This window comes from Eptatretus burgeri, chromosome 1, assembly GCF_056783735.1.
Source record: "Eptatretus burgeri isolate ZD-2024b chromosome 1, Ebu_testis_v1, whole genome shotgun sequence".
NCBI classification, from domain to species: domain Eukaryota; kingdom Metazoa; phylum Chordata; class Myxini; order Myxiniformes; family Myxinidae; genus Eptatretus; species Eptatretus burgeri.
The window spans coordinates 13,597,205-13,622,029 of NC_140961.1; the positions used below are offsets into that span (position 1 = coordinate 13,597,205).

The following is a 24,825-nucleotide window of genomic DNA, read 5'->3' on the forward strand; positions in this document are numbered from 1 at the left end:
TGTCACTGTGAATCAAACAATGACTTTGAAATATGTACAAGGCTCCATGTCTGAGATGGGGGTCAATGTTCAACAATCAACAATATCCCATTCCTTTCACAAAGCTGGCCTCTATGAACAGGTGGCGAGAAAGAAGCCATAATTGAAAAAGACAAATCTAAAAGTTCGGATTGAGTTTGCGATAAAGCATCTTAATGATACTGCAGGTATGTGAAGATACGTTTTGTGGTCAGATGAGACGTAAATTGAACGTTTTGGTCTAAATTCAATGTGCTACATTTGATGCAAACCTAACACTGCACATCACCCAGACAACACCATCCCCACTGTCAAGCATGGTGGTGACATAATCATGTTCTGGGGCTGATTTTATTCAGCATGGACTGGCAAGCTTGTCAGGAGAGAAGGGACAATGGACGGTGCAGAGTACATGAGAATCCTTGATGAAAACCTGTTTGAGTCAGCCATGAATCTGAAACTGGGAAGGAGATTCACATTTCATCTGAAGCACAAAGCTAAATCAAACAGAAGCCCAAAAAGGAACCTGAAGAAGTAAAGAGGAAAGATGGAGTCATCAAGAGGAACTTGGATAGGATTCGGGTTTCAGCCGCTACTCCACAACCCAAAAACCCATCCAGGTGCAATCAAGTGAACCTTACAGAAAATTTTCTGCAAGAATTCACTTCTCCTTTGAGAGATAGACAACAAAAGAGGAATCGAGAGGAAAAGAGATGAAAGAGAAGAAAAAGCCAAAATTAGAATGAATAAAGAGAATGATGAAAAAATGAATAGAGAGACTGATTTTTAAAAATGAGAAAGAAGTGTGAAAGCAACAAAGAACAAGGATGTCAGGAAGGCCCTGGACAAATAGATTTCAGCAGTTACCCCCTGGGCTAAAATGCAGCAACATTTACAAGCTACCAGAGGTCTGTCAGCGGGGAAGCAGAGTCCACATAGCATCAGGATGTGGTACAAACATAATCAAATGGAAGACCAAGATGGAACCCAAAGAAGTAAAGAGGAAATATGGAGTCATCAGGAGGAATAAGAGGAAAATAAATGTTCTTGAGTTGCCCAGTCAAAGTCCTGACTTGAACCCAATTGAACATTCATGGTGAGACTTGAAGATTGCAGTTCATCGGCGATCCCCATCAAACTTGGCAGAAATGGAGCAATTTTCACATGAAGAATGGGTGAAGATTTCACCATCTCACTGTACAAAGTCGGTAATGATCTCCCCAAAAAGACTCGTAGCAGTCACTGCTGCAAAAGGTGCTTCCGCCAGATACTGACCTAAATGGATGAATACTTTTACAACCAGTGAATTTTGATTTGTACATGATTTTTACAGGTATTCCTGACATGTAACCTCCTTCAACCAAAACAGTGTTTTATTTGATCTCTTCAGTTATAAATAAATAAATTGGAAAAATTGTTTCTACATAATTGATCATTCATCAAAATGTGTCACTATTGGTGTGGTGAATACTTTTGCAGGCCACTTAATACAAAAAAAAACACATTAGGTCAGGACAGTCTCCTGGGACAGATATTTGGCATTCAACACAGTCTGGCATCCTAATTTGGTGGCCAAGCTCAATGCCCATGCCATACAAGGCCTCATTCTTTTCTCTTTTTTTTTTTTGTATAAATGGCGAACCTCGTGGAAGAGCGAGCACACTGAACTGATCAGGACGTAACAGACAAAGATAGTACACAAAACACGCATGCATCGAGAAGAAACTCCAAGGAGAAAAAAAAACTCAAGAATTAGTCAGGGTTTTGTGTGGGGATTAACGAGGGAAGAAAAGATCATGGTTTTTAATTGGGAATGATCTGAAATGGTGGTGAACAGCCGTCTTGAAGACCTGGAGGGAAGAATGACATTTAAGAGGTTGTGGAAGTTGGTTCCACAGGTTGGGGAGAATAAAAAAAAAGAGGAACAAATGAGTGGAAGTGAGCAGTGATCCTGGATAAAGGTAGTTTCATCAGAAGAGGATTTATGTGTGAGCCCTGCAAAAAGCACTGAAAAAGAGGAGGGTGCAAGACCAGAAAAGAGGTGGAAGAAGAGAGAGACCACAGACCTTCTTGTGATGGGAAAGTGATTGGACCGTCGACTCTGCTTCAGCATGGGAGATTCTAATAATCTTGAAGGCCTGCGTTTGCACGACGTCAAGCTAAGCAAAGTGTGAGGCAGGGGAGCCACCCAGCCCAGAGGGGAGAGCAGTACTCTATCAAGCTGTGGATGAAGATCCTGTCGGTGGATAGGAGTTCAGATGTGCCAAAGAAGGACTTTGTACGACAGTGGATGCCCGGTCGGCGGCTGGCTTTGGAGGCCAATTTTGAAATGTGGTTTGCCTAAGAAAGATAATGGCTGATAGTGAGACCCTGGAGTTTGAATGACTGAACCTTCTCACGAGGATTGTAAAGAGAGGAGATAGGAGGGATCGCCAGATGGTCCTTTCGGAGAGAGATAGTGAGAGTGTGAGATGTGTTTGGATTGAAAGGCATATTCCAAGTGTTTGACCAGCTTGTGCTTTTTTTTCAAGGTCTGAAGAGAGGGAAGAGCATTCAGCCTGCCTGTCGGATGGATGATTGATGTCACCGCAGAGGGTGAAGTCATCAGCAAATAGATAAAGAGGATTTTTCCATCGTCAGAAAGATCATTGATGAAGATTAGGAATAAGACAGGGTCCATAAAGCTGCCTTGGGGCACTCCAGCCTTGATAGGGAGAGGTTTGAGGGGATTCACTCCTGACTTTGTAACTCCTCCAGTCAACCCATTGCTATCAATGAAATTCTCTGATCTCCCAGTGGATGTTAGAGTTTCACTGCATCTTACCAGTTTCATCCTGTGAAAGAAATTTGGATCCGGTTTTATTTCACTGTTACATAAAAGACCTCTCCCACGTTCTGGAAAACCATCTTTCCTTTTTGCAGATGACTCCGCATTGTATTGTGCAGAACCCGCATCCCAGCGACAGGAAAGGCGGCAGCTGCGTCATTCTCAGCTGATCTGGAAATTATTAGAATTTGATCTGACAAATGGAACATGGCAAATCTTGGATCCACATGTCACTCTGCAAAGATATATAATCAAACGAACCTCCCTATCTATTTCTGTGATCAGTCACTGGACGAGGTTCAGAAAGTTCAACTTCAAGCTCTCACAATCAGCCACAACCTCTCCTGAGCTGACCAAATAGCAAAGCTGTCTTCCAAAGTTGTTCTTATTGTTGTCTCATTGTTTTGCTCGCCTGGAACGCACTACGTGGGAGCTTGTGGGATGGCGCGTCATCTCTCGTTCCGTCAGCTCACAAACATTTGCAACTTCTTCTCTGAAACTACACACACAATTCCGATGAAACTTGACTACAACCTTAATCACCAGTGATGTACCAAAGTTAGTTCATGCTATTTAAAAAAAAAAAAAAAATTGGCCTCTAAGGAGGAAGGGATTTGCTATAACATTGGTTCATTGGTACATTTTTTGCTGATTCCATCCCATGTTGACTTTCTCCTCAATATCATTATTCTACCAGGTGAGCGCCCAGGGGTATTGCCCCTATTTTTTCTTTTTCTTTGCAGGAGCAAGGCTAATTATAGTGGAAGCCCAGAGCTGGCATTTATGTTAATGATGACAAAAGGTTTGACCTCTTGGACTGATGGGACCACCCCCTGACATCCCAAAAATGCATTGCCACCAGGTCTGGGGTTCTGTTGTGATGTACAGCCCCAAAAATCAACCCCTCAATGTTGGCAAAAAATGGCATTTATTTCATGGAATGACACCAAGGATAAAACAAAAAAACAACAGTGGCAAAGTTCCCCTGGGGTTCCCCGAATACAGAGTGACCAATGGCAGCAACTTTAGGTTTGGGTCTCCCTCCCCCCTCCCACCAACAACCCTCAAAGGTCATTCACACCCCCTTAGCCCCATTGGTTGTTGCTGTTTATTCCATGCTAGTATTTCCAAGAGGTATTTCATTTCCCAAGAGGTATTGGTACTGTGTCCCTTACGCGTCTCTGCGAGAAGAGGTCCGTCCTGATGAGATGCACCGCCATCACTCTTTTCTTGCAATGACGCAAATAACGAGGTGTGACATGTCAACATGGCACTTCACTTCAGTTAATCTCTCCTGTTTTTATCGACACATCATGGCAAATGATCCTCCCCCACCGCCACCCTAGTTGCATCATTTGCAAAGAGACAGAAACCTGGCCTAAAGTCTTTCAAACTGGGTAACTGGGAAAGTAACGAACAGTGCTAGACGTCGAATGACGCTTCGAATCGTCCAGGTCTCAAGCACCACAGAAGAGATCAGCATGAATGAACAACCGGGAGGCAACTGCAATCATTCACAATGCCCCCAATCCCCCAATGTCAAGAGACGACCATCACCTGCCAAAGAACTGTATGAACCACCCAGCAAGAGCACCGTTGAAGTTCCACTCTTCCTTCCTACAAAAAGAGAAGTTAGTGTTCTCGTACAGGAAAAGGGTTATGCTGGGATCAATCTTGGACTTGGGGAAAATCAGATTTTTCAGGAGGTCGAGTACCACAACACTTGTTGGCATGACTATGTAAGGCAGGAAGCGAAGGGGGAAGAGCAAAAGTCTAATCGGACGAAGCATGATGAAACCTTCCAAAAACTGTTGATGTTCCTTGAGAATTAAGTCATCAAAAACCAAGGGAACAAATCCTGAAACTTTGTCTTCCCCTCTTCACTGACCTCAACCGAGGCAATTTCTGTGCTCGATGAATCCAATTACTAGGCTGAAGAAATCAGATGTGCAACCATGGCTGGCATTGCACATCAAGATTCTAACAAAGCCCCCAATCAAAGACCCTTTGACCCACTTCAGTTGACACGCTCAAGAAGATTGGCCCAAATATCCCCCCCACCCGGATCTCCTGTTCTTCCGTACCAGGTGGCTTGCAACCAGATGCAGGGTTGTGTCACTGCAGGGATGTGGTCGAGAGAAAAACAATGGCCTTGCATCGGATGTAGTGTTCGATTGTACCGGAGGAGCGGTTGGTTCATCCTTGGAAGCATCAGGCACTTGGCCTATAGGCCTGGGTCAGACAATGGAGTGAAGAGTCAGACAACGCACAGAACGAAGACAGAGAGGACAAATACGTGTAATTCATTCAATAGAAGGGTAGTGTGAGAATGATGTTATTTTCATTCTGAAGATATAACAGGACAATGAACAATGGATGTACAAATGCCGAGTTCATCATTTTGAGTTATACAGAAAAAAGTGTTTCATGAGATAACCTTTGAGCAAGATCACGCGTTGTCGTCTTGAGGTATGGTGTATATGGTAGTGTTGGCAGTGTGTTGTTAGAACTCATTGTTTTTTTTTGTTGTTATTTTCGTTGTTGGGATTACCACTGTCATGTTTTTCATTAATTTGGTATTATTAAAAATGTTTTCCAGAAAGGAAACATTGTGTCTAGACTTTTCTCATCGACAATCATTGACGGATCACAGTCATGGTGTTTATACGGTGAATAGAACAGCTTGCCATAACCAATGGGGCTAGATTGCTAGAAGGTGTGGGTGACCTCTAGGGGGTGGGGGGGGGTGATAGTGATCATCGTCGTTGAGGCATGGACAGTTCTCTCGAACAGGTCCGCGGCATGGAGAACAGCTGATCAATGTAGAAGCGTCACAGAGATCCCTCACAGCCAAGATAATGTACCCTGCCTTTGTGAAGCCATAGCCATGAGAGAAAAAGAGAGAGAGAGAGACAGAGACAGAGGCAGAGACAGAGAGAGACAGACACCGGTCCATGGAGACCAAGTGGTGCTCTGACCGTGGCCACACTGTCCCAATGAATCCGGGCAGCAGAGAAGAGTAGGGATGATTTGTCTCCCAACATGCATTGGGGGCTACAACCATCACGAAGAGGCATCCCCGATAATTGCCCCGTGGGGGTTATAAGTGGGTAGAGGGGTGGGGTCGAGGGAAACTCAAACCTAAAATTCCCCGGCGTTGGAAATTCCGCACTCGAGCAACCATGAGGGTTAGGGATAGGGTTAGGGTCCCCCCCCCCCACCTGGAGGCCTGCATTTTACCTTTTTACCCTGGTTTTACCCTCGGTGTAAAATCCATTGAATATAAATGCCTCTTTTTGCCCACTTCGAGCAGTGATTTGGGGCGCAAGGCTGAACCCCCGACCCAGCAGCAATGCATTTTTGGGACATCTTTGGCATGTTTTGGACGTCCATGACCAATATGCACAAAAGGGTATGATGGTTGTGAACACTGAACTGGAAAGTGGTAGGTTGAGGGTTCAAATCCGGTCGAAGGCACCGGAATTAAGGATTTGGATTATCGGGTGATAAAATCCGAATTAGTGTTGGGGGTAATTCCGATGCCACTGCCAGATTGTCTGCAAAAGCCCAACTGACTCACAAATGCTCTTCAAGGAATCTGTCTTGCCTCGTCTGTTCTGCTCAATATGAAACGCCAGTCTGTGTAATGTGGTTGATGCTTTGTTCCCTCAGGACAAATGTGTTCGATTAGGCCTTACTTATTTGATAACTTGGTTTACGCAGTTCTTCAGCTAAAATGTGGGGTTGGTAGGTCGAAATATAAATATAAATATAATTTCAATTTTTAGAAATTATATATTTTTATGTTTTTTTTTTTGGATGGTCCATGGAAAAGACAAGGAAAGGTGGGGGGAAAATAAATATAAATCCCAGACCAGGAGGATCTAAGAAAACATTGAAGATGGAAGACCATTCAAATGCAGGATGTCCATGTTCACTGTATCATCTGATGTGAAAAACAATAAAGAAGGATTAAAACTTGTTTTTACAATATAGTCTGGCATGTTTTTCTTATAGGAACCTGTTGGATCATCCAACAAATGGAAACAATGCTGAGAAAATTACTGTCCAAGTCATAGATGTGTGCATGCACACCAGTGCATAGTGCTGGATATGATTTAAAAAAGGTGTCTACGAGGAGTCAACACGCTCAAAACGGTCAATCAGAGCCATAACCAGCTCTTACTTTTCAGCGGGCATCTGATCGTACCATCTCCCCATCCCCATGAGCATATCAAAGGCTGATTTCTGGTCTGTTGAAGGCTGAATATCAGAATCTCGCAGGGAAACTTTGACGTACTTGGCACCGAAATCTTTCATTACGAACAGCGGTGTACAACCTTTGATGGAAACAAAATCGGCACGATCGAGAGTAGCCTGCAAATCATCCCTGCTGCTGCACTGAATTGATGCAATCGTTCGGACAGAATATTCGTCGTCAAGATGTTGCGTGATTAAATCACCAATACAGTCACTCAAATTTATACCGCCGACATACTTCTTAACAATCACTTTCGCCCCAGAAACCACAGTCAATCTGAACCACGCTGGCCACTGCTCAGACGCCATGACCGAAGACTACTGCACAGTTTGGTTAAAGGGGACTCGGCATTTTGGTGCGCGCAAACGACATTATATTTTGAAAAGTAATGCCGACGTTTACATTTCGGGTTTTGAAACTTTTGCACCTTCGGCGGAAAATGTATAAGTATAAAAGGCTAAAAATGTGTTTTATATTTATATTTCATTTCGGCAAATATACCGTCGGCAGATCCGTAAACCAAGTTATAAAATAACTAAGTCCTAAAGTGGTGTATCAGATGCTGCATCAACGGTGGTAAACTTCCAAAAATACTTCATTTTCTTTTCTACCACTTTTAAAATCTTTATTTTATTTCAATTGAATCATATACTTCAACATTGCAGAACACAAATCGCCTTGTTGGCACTTTCAAAAATCTTCCATTTATCAGTAATTGGACAAACTATTACGGCATTTTACGTCATCTTGACCAATCCAATTTGTCACTCGCAGACCCCGCCCATGTCCTTGTTTCTCAAGGCTGAGTGGGGTAAGGTGTTATATGGACTCTCTAGTCTCTAGTTCTTTACCATTTATTTTTAACGACAGTGATTCGTGAAGAGGAGCAAACTTTTGAAGAATTGCACGAAGAGCGTGGGAGTTAGTGAAACCACGTGACGCGCGAGTCTCGGGTCCGTGACACGTGAGTCTCAAGTCGGTGACGTGCCAATTAATTAAGAGAAGTTAATGAAGTGCTCGAGTAGATAGAGAAGACGAGGGCGGGTGGGAAAAGGATAAAATGGAAAGGAAAACGTTTTGCCGGCCTGGCTAGCCATGGAGAGGAATGTGAGAGAGGGAGCGAGTCGAGCGGTCCCCCAGGGGTTGGAGAGGGGACGGTAGGGGTGGAGGGGGGGTCGGGAGGGGTGAAGGGGGGACAAGGGTGGTGGAGGGGGTCAAGGGTGGAGGGGGTCAGGAGGGGTGGAGGGGGGTCGGGAGAGGTGTAGGGGGAACGAGGGTGGAGGGGGATCCTGACCTGGTGAGTACATGCGGTCCGAAGCAGAGCGCGAATGTCCCGATGAACGTGCAGACACGACGAGGTGCTCGCTGCTTGCGTTGTCTCTGCTCCTCAAGACATCGCTCCTTGACACTGCTCACGGACACCATGCAGCTATGCTCAGCCACGGAACCCTCGGACCCATCGAACTCGGTCGCACATCCAATTGGAACACAAATATAAACGCAACTCGCCGAGTAAACAGAACATTTGTGGTTTTTTTTCCCGCCGTTATCTCCTTAACCCCCTGTGACCTTTGCAAAGCCGACAATGTGAGATCAGAGTGCTTTTCCTTTCCCACGAGAGGCTTGGGAGGGGGGGAGGTGGGGGGCGCCGAGCCCCTCCACCGGGGTCCTCCATATTGCTACATTCATTTTCCCATAAAAACTCCGAGGTTTGGTCATTAATCATTGTCTACGAAGCGATAACATCGCCAAACACCGCGCACTGCACTCAAGAGGAATGATCAATGATTACGGTGCACGCCGTGGAGCCTGATCGCACAGTTTCCACTAAAACAACGGAACATTCGCGCTCCAGGAAGGTTCGCACGTGGAAACGGCGCGTGTACCTGGGATGGATGTCCACGAGCAGGATGAGCGTGTGCATGGTGATGATGTCGATCCTCTTGCAGTGAAAGCGCGCCACCTTGAGCACCTTCAAGTAGGTCAAGCACAGGACGATGAGAGCGAGGAAAAAAGTGAGTCCATGGAAGACGAGGGTAAACGCCATGAAGGACCAGTTGGGGGTCGCGCGTTCTTCAGCCGAGGGCGCGGCGTGCGGGGAAAGGGTGCACGAGGCGTACACGGGCTCATACCCGAGCCAGGACAAGGCGAGCGACGCAGAAGGAAAGGCGAGTGAGTGCAGCCAGGCGTACGAGATCATGACCGCCGCGTCCCGGCGGCGCATCTTCGAGTCGTAGCTCAGCGGGAAGAGAACGGCCACCCAACGGTCGAGCCCGAGTCCCACCGTGCTGAGCATGGCGTTTGTGGTGAGGAACGAGTCCAGGAACGCCGCGGCACGGCACAACCCATCGCCGAAAGGTCTCGAGCCGTCGTTGCGAAGCGCGCCCACGATGGTGAGCGGCATGTTGAGGAGCGTGAGCAGCAAGTTGCAGCACGTGAGGTTCAGCACGAACACCCCGGACACCTGTTTGCGTAGGTCGGCACTCGCGCAGTAGCACAGCAGCACGAGCAGGTTCGCCACGAGGGACACGCTCAGCAGCAGGACCACGGACAGCGCAGCGAGCATCTGCCAAACGTCCATCGTCTCGAGCAACGTCCGAGCTCCCAAGGTCCGAGGTCACATCGCGTCCGGGTCACAGCCCGGGGCTTCTGAGCACGCAAAGTGCTGCTCGTTTGTTGAGGGGGCCGCCCACGCGTCCTTGCGAGAAAGGCTCAGTGCCCCCACTCTCGTCCTGGTGCCAAATCTGGTCTTCGTGGGGAAAATAAATAAAAGGTCCGTCCGTACGCAGAATTAAGCGCAATAAGGACTTGTCCGCTCGAAGTGCGTACGAGACTCGGCGTATGGTCCATGTGACGGACACGTCCAGAACGAAGGCTCACAGAGACGACATTTTCACTCAAACTTGCAGTCAACGTCATTCCCTTGTTGAAATGTATGCAAAGGTACGGCACAGCATGAGGGATGGTGCCTTCGTGAAAGGTCCCCATGTGAAAGGACCCGCCCAGAGAGCCGCAGCGAACGGTGGGATGTGAAGGGCAGAGCAGGAAAAACTCTCTCAGAGGTTCCTCAGGGATTCAGGGTGGCGTGGGAAACCCGCCATCACACACTATGTCGAGGGGAGGACAGGCACGTACGGCGAGAGAGGGAACTCTAATAGTAACAAAACTCGAGCACCGGCTCAACATGATGGGGGGAGAGCGGAAGAGGTGGGAGGAGGGGGGCACGTGAGGCGAGAAGGGGGAACTCGAAAAGTAACAAAATTGAAGCAACAGCGCAACACGAATGCATGTAAACGTGGGGAAAAAAATGTGATGACTGACAAACATGTGAACATGGCCAACATGAGAACATGACAAATATGACCTTGACAAACATGTGAACTTGACCAATAAACATGGGAACTTGATAAACATGTGAACTTGACAAACATGTCAACATGGCCAACATGACCTTGACAAACAAACATGGGAACTTGATAAACATGTGAACATGACAAACACGTGAACATGGCCAACATGTGAACATGAGAATGTGACCAACAAGAGAAAATGACAAATATGTGAACTTGACAAACAAACATGTAAAATTGATAAAGATGTGAACATGACAAACACGTGAACTTGGCCAACATAACCAACATGAGAACATGACAAACATGTTAACTTGACAAACATGTGAACATGGCCAACATGTGAACTTGACAAACAAACATGTGAACTTGATAAACATGGAAATATGGACAACATGTGAACATGGCCAACATGTGAACATGACAAACATGTGAACTTGACAAACATGTGAACATGACACATGTGAACATGGGCAACATGAGAACACGACAAATATGTGAACTTGGTGAACCTGGCCAACATGTGAACATGACCAACATAAAACCATGTGAACATGACAAACATGTGACCTTTACAAACAAACATGGGAACATGACAAACATGACACAAATGTGAACTTGACCAACATGTGAACATGGCCAACATGTGAACATGGCCAACATGTGAACATGGCCAACATGTGAACATGGCCAACATGTGAACATGGCCAACATGAGAACATGACAAACATGTGAACTTGATAAACATGCGAACATGGCCAACATGAGAACATGACAAACATGTGAACGTGACAAACCTGGGAACTTGACAATCATGTGAACATAGCCAACATGAGAGCATGACCAACATGAGAACATGACATGTGAACATGGCCAACATGAGAACATGACAAACATGTGAACGTGACAATCATGTGAACATGGCCAACATGAGAGCATGACCAACATGAGAACATGACACATGTGAACGTATACATGTGAACATACCAAACATGTGAACATGACAAACACGTGATCATGACAAGCATGTTATGGCATACCTGTGAACATGACAAACACCATGGTAAACACGTGAAAAACATGTGAATGTGAAGCATTTTAACATGGCACAACTGTGAACATGGCAAACATGTGAACAAGTCAAAGAAACATGTGAACATGGCACACCAGTGAACATGACATACCTGTGAATGGAGAAAACACGTGAACATGGCAAACACAAGAGCATGGCAAACATATGAACATGCATATAAACAGTGACAATTCTGAAGACGACGATGGTTCATGAGCGGTATTTGACGATGTAGATTTTTTCAGAAGTCAAGGATGAGACAATGTGATAATTTTTGACCAAGTTATAAAAATGATCAACATGATGTGGTACAGGTGACGGGTTATTAGCTGCAAAATGTCGAAAACCCGGTTTCGTTCAACAACTTTCAAAATTTGACCTTTGCATAACCTGTAAAGGTCACAAAACAATGTAGTGACATTAAAACAAGGAAACAGGATACGTGCTATAGCTTATTGGAGTTAGTTCGTCGAAGGTCAAAAACCCGGTTCGATTCCCACAACTTTGACAATTTGACCTTTAACGATCAAAAGTCAAGGATTATGACCTTTGGTGCAAAACTTCCTCTGGAACATTCCAGGAACAATATAACGTCATATAGGCTATATGGCATTTCGCACTACTCGGATTATCCATACTTTTATTTGATCAAATCAGCGTAAAAACAAACTTGAAGGGGGCGCCACGGGCAAGGTGTTCGAGATAGAGCAAAATAGTTTCCGGACTTTAGATGGGGAATGACCTCAAGATTATGCATAACAAATATTGTCATCCAAGCTCTCAAAGTTTGGGCAGTCGTATGATTTTGTCAAAATTCGCAATTTTCTAAGTTTTTGACCTTGTGACCTTGTGACCTTGACCTTGAGATGAAAATGAAAAATCGGACAACGACAAGTTTTAGATAATTCATTTTGCTATTCAAATACCGAAGAACCCTTTCCATTCAGTCAATTGCCTCGGAGAAGATAGATTTTTAATCCGACTACCCCCTAAAAATGGCTATTTTGGGGCGTGGCTCCGCCCACAATGGGCGTAGCATGCCCATTCTCAGGAAAACACAACTAGATCATGATATAAACCTCCCACCCAAATTTTATCAGGATCGGATCAAAGTGCATGGAGTTATGCTCTGGACAGACAAACACAGACACAGACAGACAGACACAACGAATATAGTGGCCACTGACTCGTGCTCGTGAACCAAAAAAGTACGTTCACTTTAGATAGAAACATTTACAGTCAATCCCTTGTGTGCGTGTGTGTGTGTGTGTGTGTGTGTGTGTGTGTGTGTGTGTGTGTGTGTGTGTGTGTGTGTGTGTGTGTGTGTGTGTGTGTGTGTGTGTGTGTGTGTGTGTGTGTGGGTGTGTGTGTGTGTGTGTGTGTGTGTGTGTGTCCTCCGTAACTCCAAAACTATGAAACGTAGTAGCCTAAAACTTTGCATGCACACAAAGAAAACTCCAAGGAAATGCAAGAATGAAAATTGGGTGTTTGGGTTATTTAAAACACCCCTTTTTCATCAGGCGATCCTCGGCCACCTCGCTCAAATCAACTGTGGTCCACCTTCGTTTGTGGAAACACAGGCTGTGGTGAACCAGTTGAAATGGGGTAAAGCTCCAGGGATCTGTGGCATCCATGCTGAACTTCAAGGCTGGTGGAAATGCTGCACTCGTGTCCTTGCATGCAGTTCTGTGCTCTGCCTGGAACACAGGCATCATCCCAACTGACTGGAAAAGGGGCCTTGTTGTTCCTCTCTGGAAAGGGAAGGATGCTCGCCATAACTGCAACAACCACCAAGGGGTGACGCTGCTCTCAGGGCCGGGCAAGGTCTTTGCTCGGATAATTCTTGATAGGGTTCGCCACCATTTGCTTGAGCACCAGCGTCCAGAGCAGTCAGGCTTTACACCAAATAGGTCAACGATTGACCATATGCTTGCTCTTCGGGTCCTCACTGAACGCAGACGAGAGTTTGGGCAGGGGCTGCTTGTAGCTTATGTTGATCTCTGTAAAGCATTTGATTCAGTGAATTGGGATGCTCTCTGGATTCTTAGTCTTTGTAGGTTGCCACCAAAACTGATCAATCTGATGTCTGAACTATACTCCAGTACTGAGAGTGCTGTGAAGTGTGGTGGTACCATCTCCGACTTATTTTCAGTTGTTGGGTCATTCTCACGTAACTGACAGAATCAGGAGGTGATAACATTAGAAAATTATTTGAACAAGATAAAAAAATTTCAGGTCCGAATGTGACAAATGGGACGACGTAGTTTCAGGTGTATTTGATGAAAGCAGTGCTGAATTACCTCTCATTTAGCCGATTTTTCACCGCAATTTCAGTGATTTATGCCCGTCGAATCATTACCGTAACGGAAATGAAAGGTCTTGTATATCCGACAATGATGTTTTCAAGAGACGTCAAAGATGCCAAGAATATTCTATCTCCATCATGTTGATTGAGAGCCATAAGAAAAAGTTGTCATCAATAAGAATTCAATATCACCATGTTTGATGAGAAATCGTGGACATAAAGTGCAAAAATCATTACCGTGACACAAATCATCAACGTGACACAAAACATCATCACCGTGACAAAAGTCATCACCGTAAAGGCTCGGTCACACCTTGACGTTTTAGCCAGCGATGGCAACGTATTAAAATGTATGTAAAACGCTGGCTGACGTTGAACTTTTGATGTTTTTTTTTTTTAAGATTCGGACGTATTCATAACGAGTTGGTCGTATGCATAACATATTAGTTATGGACACAGAACGTTTCGTTGTGTTATAGATAACTTATACCAACGAATGCTGAACCTGTTGTCGGCCTACACAACCTATGCCCAACAATAGTCTAACTTCGGCATAGCGCGTTGCACGCATCGCCGACGATGTCATGACGTAGCCTATTAAAAGGCTGACGCACAACGATTCAAATCATAACTGCCGTAGAAATGGAAGTGTCAACATCGCGGTCACACCTTGGTGATCTTGCCAGCGTATGCCGACCTAAGAAAAATGTGTCTAAAACTTTGGGGCACGTCGAATACGGTATGAGTAAGTTTGGTATACGTGAGTACAACGCTAAAGTACGCTATCATATGTCGTAGTAAGTAGAGTACGTCAAGAAATTTTAAACATGTTCAAAATTTTACGACGTACTCGGCGTATGACACACGTTCCGCATGCGATGGGGATAAGTTTTACACACGATATGTGGACGCTTACACACGTCCACAAAGGCTACTTATAAGCTACTCATCAGTCGAAACACGTCGCGGTAATGTCTTTTTTACGCGAAACTTATTTCTAACTTATGTTTGACATGCTTTGAACCAATTCTTTACGTAGTCCCAACACACATCGACGTATGTAGACGTATTCCAATGACGTCTTCCGGTCGACAAAAAAAAAAAAAAAATGAACGTGTTTCTAGCTTACAACTGCCATATAAAGACGTGTTCCCAGCGGTTTTGGGAATTGGTATATAAAAATGGTGTTCATAAAAGGGGAACCCAACAGTGTTTTCGAGTCCTTTTTGAGTCGATGTCCATGTCAGCAGTAACAGTATCAGTATCAGTATCAGTATTAGTAGTAGTTTGTTCATGTTGGCAGTAGTAGGTGAGTGTGAGGGGGAGGGTGTGGGTTATGATGGATCCTCCTTGCGTCCGCGTGTCCACGGGTAGGTTCATAGTCTGCCACTCAACGATTTAAATGGCTGCATCTCCACTATTGAAAGTAGACGCTTGCGCTCAACAATTGGATTTTTTTTTACACTCAACGACTTTTAAACGGTACCACTCAGCTATTTTCATTGTTTACAATGAACGATTTAAATTGCTGTCACTCGCCTTTGTTTTTTGACGCTGAGGTTTTGAAATTTGAAGCGTTTCTTCTGAACGTGTTAAAACGCTCAAATTCGACTATTTTAAATAGACGCTGCCGATGGACAATTGGAATCATAGCCAAGCTAGACATCGAAGTGTGAACATCCTCGCCATGCTGAAGAAAAGTTTGAAGAATGCTGCAAATAAGTGTACTGGCCGTGGCCGTGGACGCTAACGCAAGGACGATCCATTATACCGACGTCTTTCAGCCTATGAGTAACTTAAAAGTAACGTCTGTCGGTGTGTGGCAACGATCGCGTAACGTGCCAACAACACGTTAATCATAGGTTAGAAATAAGTTTCGGGTACGCTAAACATTACCTCGGCTGTCTCAACTTATGATTAACTTACAAGTAGCATGTGTTGACGTCTGTCAACGATCGCAGACCGTGCATACAACTTGTGGCCAGCGTAGCGGAACGTGTGAGTCATACGCCGGCATACGTCGTGAAATTTCAAGCATGAAAAAATTTGAGGACAACCGAAAAGTACAACGTTTAAAGCCAACGTACAACGACGTATGGCAGTGTTTTTCAGCGTGCTCTCAATGTTATCAAAACTTACCCATAACGTATTCAACGTGTGCCAGCGTTTTAGAAAAAAAATTCAAAAATCTGCATACGTTGGCTAAAACGTCAAGGTGTGACCGGGCCTTAACACAAATCATAATTACCATAACACATATAATCACCATCACCGTAACACAAATCATCACCGAAACACAAATCATCATCACCGAAACACAAATCATCATAACCGTAACACAAATCATCATTACCATCACATAAATCATCATTAACATCACACAAATCATAATCACCGTGACACAAGTCATCACCGTAACACAAATCATCATTACCATAACACATATAATCACCACCACCGTAACACAAATCACCGAAACACAAATCATCATCACCGAAACACAAATCATCATAACCGTAACACAAATCATCATAACCGTAACACAAATCATCATTACCATCACATAAATCATCATTAACATCACACAAATCATCATCACCGTGACACAAGTCATCACCGTAACACAAATCATCATTACCATAACACATATAATCACCACCACCGTAACACAAATCATCACCGAAACACAAATCATCACCACCACAACACAAATAATCATAACCGTAACACAAATCATCATTACCATCACATAAATCATCACCACACAAATCGTCAAACACAAATCATCGTTACCGTAACACAAATCATCATCAGCGAAACACAAATCATCACCATAACACAAATCATTATGACCGTAACACAAATCATCATTATTGCAACACAAATCATCACCTAACACAAATCATTACTGCAACACAAATCATTGTCATTAGCGTAACACAAATAATCATTACCGTAACACAAATCATCATCATTATCACAACACAAATCATCACCTAACACAAATAATCATTAACGTAACACATTCATCATCACCGTAACATATATCATCATTACCATGACACAAATCATCATTACCGTGACACAAATCATCATTACCGTAACACAAATCATCATTACCGTAACACAAATCATCATCACCATAACACAAATCATCATTACCGTAACACAAATCTTCACACCTTAACATAAATCATCATTACTGTAACACAAATCTTCATCATTACCTTCACACAATTCATCATTACTGTAACACAAATCTTCGTGACTGTAACACATATCATCATTACCATGACACAAATCATCACCGTCACACAAATCATCACCGTCACACAAATCATTACTGCAACACAAATCATTGTGACTAACACAAATCATCATTACCGCAACACAAATCATCACCACCGTAAAACAAATCATCACCATAACACATATCATCATGACTGTAACACAAATCTTCATCACGGTAACACATATCATCATTACTGTAACACAAATATTCACCACCGTCACACAAATCTTCAGCACCGTAACACAAATCATCGTTACTGCAACACAAACCATCATCACCGTAACACAAACCATCACCACCGTAACACAAATCATCATCACCGTAACACAAACCATCACCACCGTAACACAAATCATCATTACCGTAACACAAATCATCGTTACTGCAACACAAACCATCATCACCGTAACACAAACAATCACCACGGTAACACATATCATTACTGTAACACAAATCTTCACCACCGAAACACAAATCTTCACCACCGAAACACAAATCTTCACCACCGAAACACAAATCATCCTCACCGAAACACATATCATCATTACCGTGACACAAATCTTCACCATCACACAAATCATCATTACTGTAACACAAACCATCACCACCGTAACACAAATCTTCACCACCGTAACACAAATCATCGTTACTGCAACACAAACCATCATCACCGTAACACAAACCATCACCACCGTAACACAAACCATCACCACCGTAACACAAATCATCATTACCGTAACACAAATCATCGTTACTGCAACACAAACCATCATCACCGTAACACAAACAATCACCACGGTAACACATATCATCATTACTGTAACACAAATCTTCACCACCGAAACACAAATCTTCACCACCGAAACACAAATCTTCACCACCGAAACACAAATCTTCACCACCGAAACACAAATCATCCTCACCGAAACACAAATCATCCTCACCGAAGCACATATCATCATTACCGTGACACAAATCTTCACCATCACACAAATCATCATTACTGTAACACAAACCATCACCACCGTAACACAAATCATCATCACCGTAACACATCATCATTACTGTAACACAAATCTTCACCACCGAAACACAAATCATCCTCACCGAAACACAAATCTTCACCACAAATCTTCACCACCGTAACACATATCATCATTACCGTGACACAAAATCATCACAGTCACACAAATCATCATTACCGTAAAACAAATCATCACTACTGTAACACAAATCTTCATCACGGAAACACAAATCTTCACCACCGTAACACAAACCATCATCACCGTAACACAAACCATCATTACCGTAACACAAACCTTCATTACCGTAACACAAGTCAGCATGACTGTAACACAAATCATCACCACCATAACACAAATCATCACCATCGTAACACAAATCATCACCACTGTAACACAAATCATCATCACCGTAAAACAAATCATCATCACCGTAACACATATCATCATTACTGTAACACAAATCTTCACCACCGAAACACAAATCTTCACCACCGAAACACAAATCTTCACCACCGAAACACAAATCTTCACCACAAATCTTCACCAGCGTAACACATATAATCATTACCGTGACACAAATCATCACCGTCACACAAATCATCATTACTGTAACACAAACCATCACCACCGTAACACAAACCATCACTACTGTAACACAAATCTTCACTACTGTAACACATATCATCACCGTCACACAAATCATCATTACTGTAACACAAATCTTCATCACGGTAACACAAATCTTCACCACCGAAACACAAATCATCCTCACCGTAACACAAATCTTCATCACCGTAACACAAATCAGCATGACTGTAACACAAACCATCACCACCGTAAAACAAATCATCACTACTGTAACACAAATCTTCATCACGGTAACACAAATCAGCATGACTGTAACACAAACCATCACCACCGTAAAACAAATCATCACTACTGTAACACAAATCTTCATCACGGTAACACAAATCATCCTCACCGTAACACAAATCTTCACCACAAATCTTCACCACCGTAACACAAACCATCATCACCGTAACACAAATCAGCATGACTAACACAAATCATCACCACCGTAACACAAATAATCATAACTGTAACACAAGTCATCATTACTGTAACACAAATCATCACCACCGTAACACAAATAATCATAACTGTAACACAAGTCATCATTACTGTAACACAAATCATCACCACCGTAACACAAATAATCATAACTGTAACACAAGTCATCATTACTGTAACACAAATCATCACCACCGTAACACAAATAATCATAACTGTAACACAAGTCATCATTACTGTAACACAAATCATCATTACTGTAACACAAATCATCACCACCGTAACACAAGTCATCATTACTGTAACACAAATCTTCACCACCGCAACACAAATCATCATCATCATCGTAACACAAGTCATCATCATCATCACTGTAACACAAATCTTCACCACCGTCACACAAGTCATCATCACCGTAACGAAACCAAAACGTTCCGGTGGTGGTGTTCCGGTAGTGGTCTTCCGGTAATGACGAAATCAACATACAATGCCTCGTGGTGACCAGACCGGGAAGCAGACACACCGTGAATTGTCAAAAACTTTAGCATTTAAAAGCATTCTCTACGTTATTGTACATAATATGGAATAGGTAAACCCAAGAAGCGAACGTAGAATACTTCTTACATTGGCTTTTAAAATATATCAAATTAAACCATGTTTTTGTTATGAAAAAATAAATATTACCTCAACATTAACTTCACAACGACAACTACAACGCCTAGAACAGGATCTCATCTAAAAAAAAAAAAAAAATATATATATATATATATATATATATATATATATATATATATATATATATATATATATATATTACCTCAACATTATACTTCAACATTACCTTCACAACGACAACTACACCGCCTACAACAGGATCTCATCTAAAAAAATTAATATTACCTCAACATTACCTTCACAACGACAACTACACCACCTAGAACAGGATCTCATCTAAAAAAATTAATATTACCTCAACATTACCTTCACAACAACAACTCTACCGCCGAGAACAGGATCTCATCTGAAAAAATAAATATTACCTCAACAATACCTTCACAACGACAACTACACCACCTAGAACAGGATCTCATCTAAAAAAATTAATATTACCTCAACATTACCTTCACAACGACAACTACACTGCCTAGAACAGGATCTCATCTAAAAAAATTAATATTACCTCAACATTACCTTCACAACGACAACTACACCACCTAGAACAGGATCTCATCTAAAAAAATTAATATTACCTCAACATTACCTTCACAACAACAACTCTACCGCCGAGAACAGGATCTCATCTGAAAAAATAAATATTACCTCAACAATACCTTCACAACGACAACTACACCACCTAGAACAGGATCTCATCTAAAAAAAATTAATATTACCTCAACATTACCTTCACAACGACAACTACACCGCCTAGAACAGGATCTCATCTAAAAAAGTAAATACTAGAAGCGAACGTAGTATTCTTCTTACATTCGCTTCTGACTTTACCTACAACTTGTTGACAACTGTAAACGCAATTTCCGGTTACTTCGGCCCGGATTCGGGATCAGCGATCAAATAACGTAAATCACGATTAAAAATTATTTTTTGATGATGCGGGAGATATCTTTATTAAAATCAGTGGAGGAAATATACACCATGTTGGATATTATTTGGGTCTTTCATGTCTCCGACGATGCCTTTATCTCCCGGCATGCATCATTCCCCATGACAAAAACCGGAAACAAAAAAAAAACCAGAAAGAAAAAAAAACCGGAAGCAAAAGGGTCATAGCCAACGACACGGATTCACAATTGGCAGGGAATTGTGTTGTTTTTGTTGATTCCTATTCTCTCATGTGCACGCATTAAGTAATATTCACAAGATAGAAATAAAACCCAATCGTGTTTATACACCGCACAGCGTTTAAAAACAACCGGAAGCAAAAAGTCATAGCTAACGACATGGATCCCAAATAGCCAGGGGTATGGTGTTGTTTCCCATTCTCTCATGTGCACGCGTTAAGTATGAAGCTCACTGCGTTCGCTAATATCTGTTGAAATTCATGTGTATGGTGAATGGAGCATGTCCGGTAATGACGTTGAATAAGCATGGCTCACCTTGCCAACTTTTGAGGAGTTTTCGCACCCAAACTGCACCGACCAAACTTGAACAAGGACAAATGTGTCCAAGAGCCGCGTCAGAAAGGTTTTGTCTTCACTAGAAGAAGAAGAAGAAGAAGAAGAAGAAGAAGAAGAAGAAGAAGAAGAAGAAGAAGAAGAAGAAGAAGAAGAAGAAGAAGAAGAAGAATAAGTAGAACCCGGATCTCTCTTCGAGCCAGCGTTCGCGACGCGGCGAGAAAAATAATTCTAAAATGGCGGAACAAGAACCGAACGCCACGTCACGTGATCGTGACGTGGCGTCATCACTTAATTGGCTCAGTTCCAACATTCACCTGAAGGGCGTTTTCGTTATGGAAATGACGAAATTGAGTTACGGGCACAAAATCCAATGTATTGCAAAACTTGTCCAGTTCTCGGCGGGATTTACACTCGAATACGGAAGATATTGAATGAAGAAGGAACCCGACATGAATTCTCGTAAAATTCGGATAATTTATTAACGCTTTTTTGGACATGAACTACATGGTACTGTGGGTGTTGTGACTGAAAAAATAGCATCAGACTGAGAGAACAAACTCATTTTTTCCTATTTATTGTAATTTTATGATCTCAAACGACGGGATTATTTGATCGCGACCCGGGGCAAAGATATATGGTCCATAAGTTCGTCGAAAATGCCTGAAATTTCATGAAATGAGGTCACTTAAAGAGATGTGACATAAATCTGTCAATTATGTGAGAATGACCCGGAAAATGTAGTCCGTCAGGAGAGTATACTGGGTCTGGACCCCACACTTTTCAGTGCTTGCATGGCCCCGGTAATGCGTCGGTATGCTGCCTACCCTCCCCTTATACTTCCTTCTCTTGCCCTTCTGCTGCCTTCTCATCACCTTTCGGTGCCACCCCTTTCCCTCTCCTCTCACTGCCACCCCTTTCCCTCCCCAATCACTGCCACCCCTTTCCCTCCCCAATCACTGCCACCCCTTTCCCTCCCCAATCACTGCCACCCCTTTCCCTCCCCAATCACTGCCACCCCTTTCCCTCCCCAATCACTGCCAACCCTTTCCCTCCCCAATCACTGCCAACCCTTTCCCTCCCCAATCACTGCCACCCCTTTCCCTCCCCAATCACTGCCAACCCTTTCCCTCCCCAATCACTGCCAACCCTTTCCCTCCCCAATCACTGCCAACCCTTTCCCTCCCCAATCACTGCCACCCCTTTCCCTCCCCAATCACTGCCAACCCTTTCCCTCCCCTCTCGCTGCCACCCCTTTCCCTCCCCTCTCGCTGCCACCCCTTTCCCTCCCCAATCACTGCCACCCCTTTCCCTCCCCAATCGCTGCCACCCCTTTCCCTCCCCAATCGCTGCCACCCCTTTCCCTCTCCTCTCGCTGCCACCCCTTTCCCTGCCCTCTCGCTGCCACCCCTTTCCCTCCCCAATCACTGCCACACCTTTCCCTCCACCATCACTGCCACCCCTTTCCCTCCCCTCTCGCTGCCACCCCTTTCCCTCCCCTCTCGCTGCCACCCCTTTCTCTCCCCAATCACTGCCACACCTTTCTCTCCCCAATCACTGCCACCCCTTTCCCTCCCCTCTCGCTGCCACCCCTTTCTCTCCCCAATCACTGCCACACCTTTCCCTCCCCTCTCGCTGCCACCCCTTTCCCTCTCCTCTCGCTGCCACCCCTTTCCCTGCCCTCTCGCTGCCACCCCTTTCCCTCCCCAATCACTGCCACACCTTTCCCTCCACCATCACTGCCACCCCTTTCCCTCCCCTCTCACTGCCACCCCTTTCCCTCCCCTCTCGCTGCCACCCCTTTCCCTCCCCTCTCGCTGCCACCCCTTTCTCTCCCCAATCACTGCCACACCTTTCCCTCCCCAATCCCTGCCACACCTTTCCCTCCCCAATCACTGCCACCCCTTTCCCTCCCCTCTCGCTGCCACCCCTTTCCCTCCCCTCTCACTGCCACCCCTTTCCCTCCCCTCTCGCTGCCACCCCTTTCCCTCCCCTCTCGCTGCCACCCCTTTCCCTCCCCAATCACTGCCACCCCTTTCCCTCTCCTCTCGCTTCCACCCCTTTCCCTCCTGTGATGGAAACGTTATGGAGCAGACATACTGACGGACTGATAGACTGACACACACTGACAATTATTTTTATCGATAGATTAATAGCTGTAATAAATGCACATGAAACGAACTATTAACTACCAAAACAAATAAATTAACACTCAGGGAATAACAAGAATAGTGTAATTTTATAGTGTTAGTCAATACTTTGTGTGTCCACAATTTGCGTTCTTGAGTGCCATCACCCTTTTCCCCATGCTTACTGGATACAACTGAAGCACTCTTCCAGGAATGTTGTTCCATATAATATTCTGTAGAACATTGCACAGTTCTGTAAGGTTAGTTGGGTTCCTCTTGGTCTTCTCTCTTTCCAGACAATCCCATCTGGCCTCGATGCGACTCATGTCTGGACTCCTGGTTGGCCATTCTAACACTTGGAACACACCATCTGGAACCTTGTTCTCCAAATACTGTTTCACTATCTTGGGAGTATAAGGCAGGGGTCTTTTACTCAGAGAGTCGTTAATGCATGGAATGGTCTCCCTGGAAAGGTAGTGGCAGCAGAAACAGTAGATAAGTTTAAATGAGAATTAGATAGGTACCTGGAAGTTATGGAGATTGAGGGGTATAGGGATGCTGACAGGACTTTTAAGTGGCTTGAGCATTGATGGATGATTGTGTGCATGTGTCGTACATTGTCCGGATTGCTATTGGTGGGGGTCTCGTCAGGGGGTGTTGTGTAGTTGATGTGTGTTTTTTACACAAGACCGTCTTCGTCTCTGCCGCCTCCCCTGGAAAGAAAAATATATCTTCTTCTTCTTCTTCTTTCGGCTGCTCCCTTTAGGGGTCGCCACAGCGGATCATCCGTATGATCCGCATCGTGATTTGGCACATGTTTTACGCCGGATGCCCTTCCTGACGCAACCCTGGTCGCCTCTTATGACACAGGGATATGGTACACCTATTTTAACCGGGGTATACACCGGCCCAGTACACTGGTACTCATTTCGCCGACCTCGGAAGGATGACAGGCTGAGTCAACCCCCTGGTGTATTAATTCAGTGGACCAACGGGGCTTGAACTCAGGACCTTTTGGATCCCAAGCCGCTGCCCTAACCACTGCGCCAACACCAGGCTCCTGGAAAGAAAAAAATATATATATATATACAAATTCAACGATTTTCTCTTCCGATTCAATGATTTCCACTTGGAACTGCATGGTGCTTCTTCTTTTTCTTCTTATATGCAGCACAAGGCTGTGGAGTAGCATCATTGGCTGAGGATGTAGCTGTGCCATTGGTTAAATGCTCTCCACTGGTTCGGGCAGGAATTTGGCTATGGTGCCGGCAATAGCTCGCATACGCTTTGCGAAAGACACCATAGGATCTTTAACATCCATCAACGAATGCTGGCAGACAGAA

General features: G+C 44.0%; 1 protein-coding gene across 1 annotated transcript in view; it reads right to left on the reverse strand.

Moving 5' to 3' along the window:
* The window catches only part of LOC147033896 (G protein-coupled receptor 26-like), a 33,894-nt gene extending 23,649 nt beyond the window's left edge, over positions 1 to 10,245 (reverse strand). Inside the window, exons 1-2 of the mRNA XM_085872435.1 lie at positions 8,993 to 10,245; positions 8,401 to 8,514 (exon numbers count right to left, since the gene is read on the reverse strand). Coding sequence (XP_085728561.1) covers positions 8,401 to 8,514; positions 8,993 to 9,687 — 809 coding nt within the window. The 5' untranslated portion in view covers positions 9,688 to 10,245. The remainder of the gene's footprint in view (positions 1 to 8,400; positions 8,515 to 8,992) is intronic.
* Between the last annotated feature and the right edge of the window lie 14,580 nt (positions 10,246 to 24,825).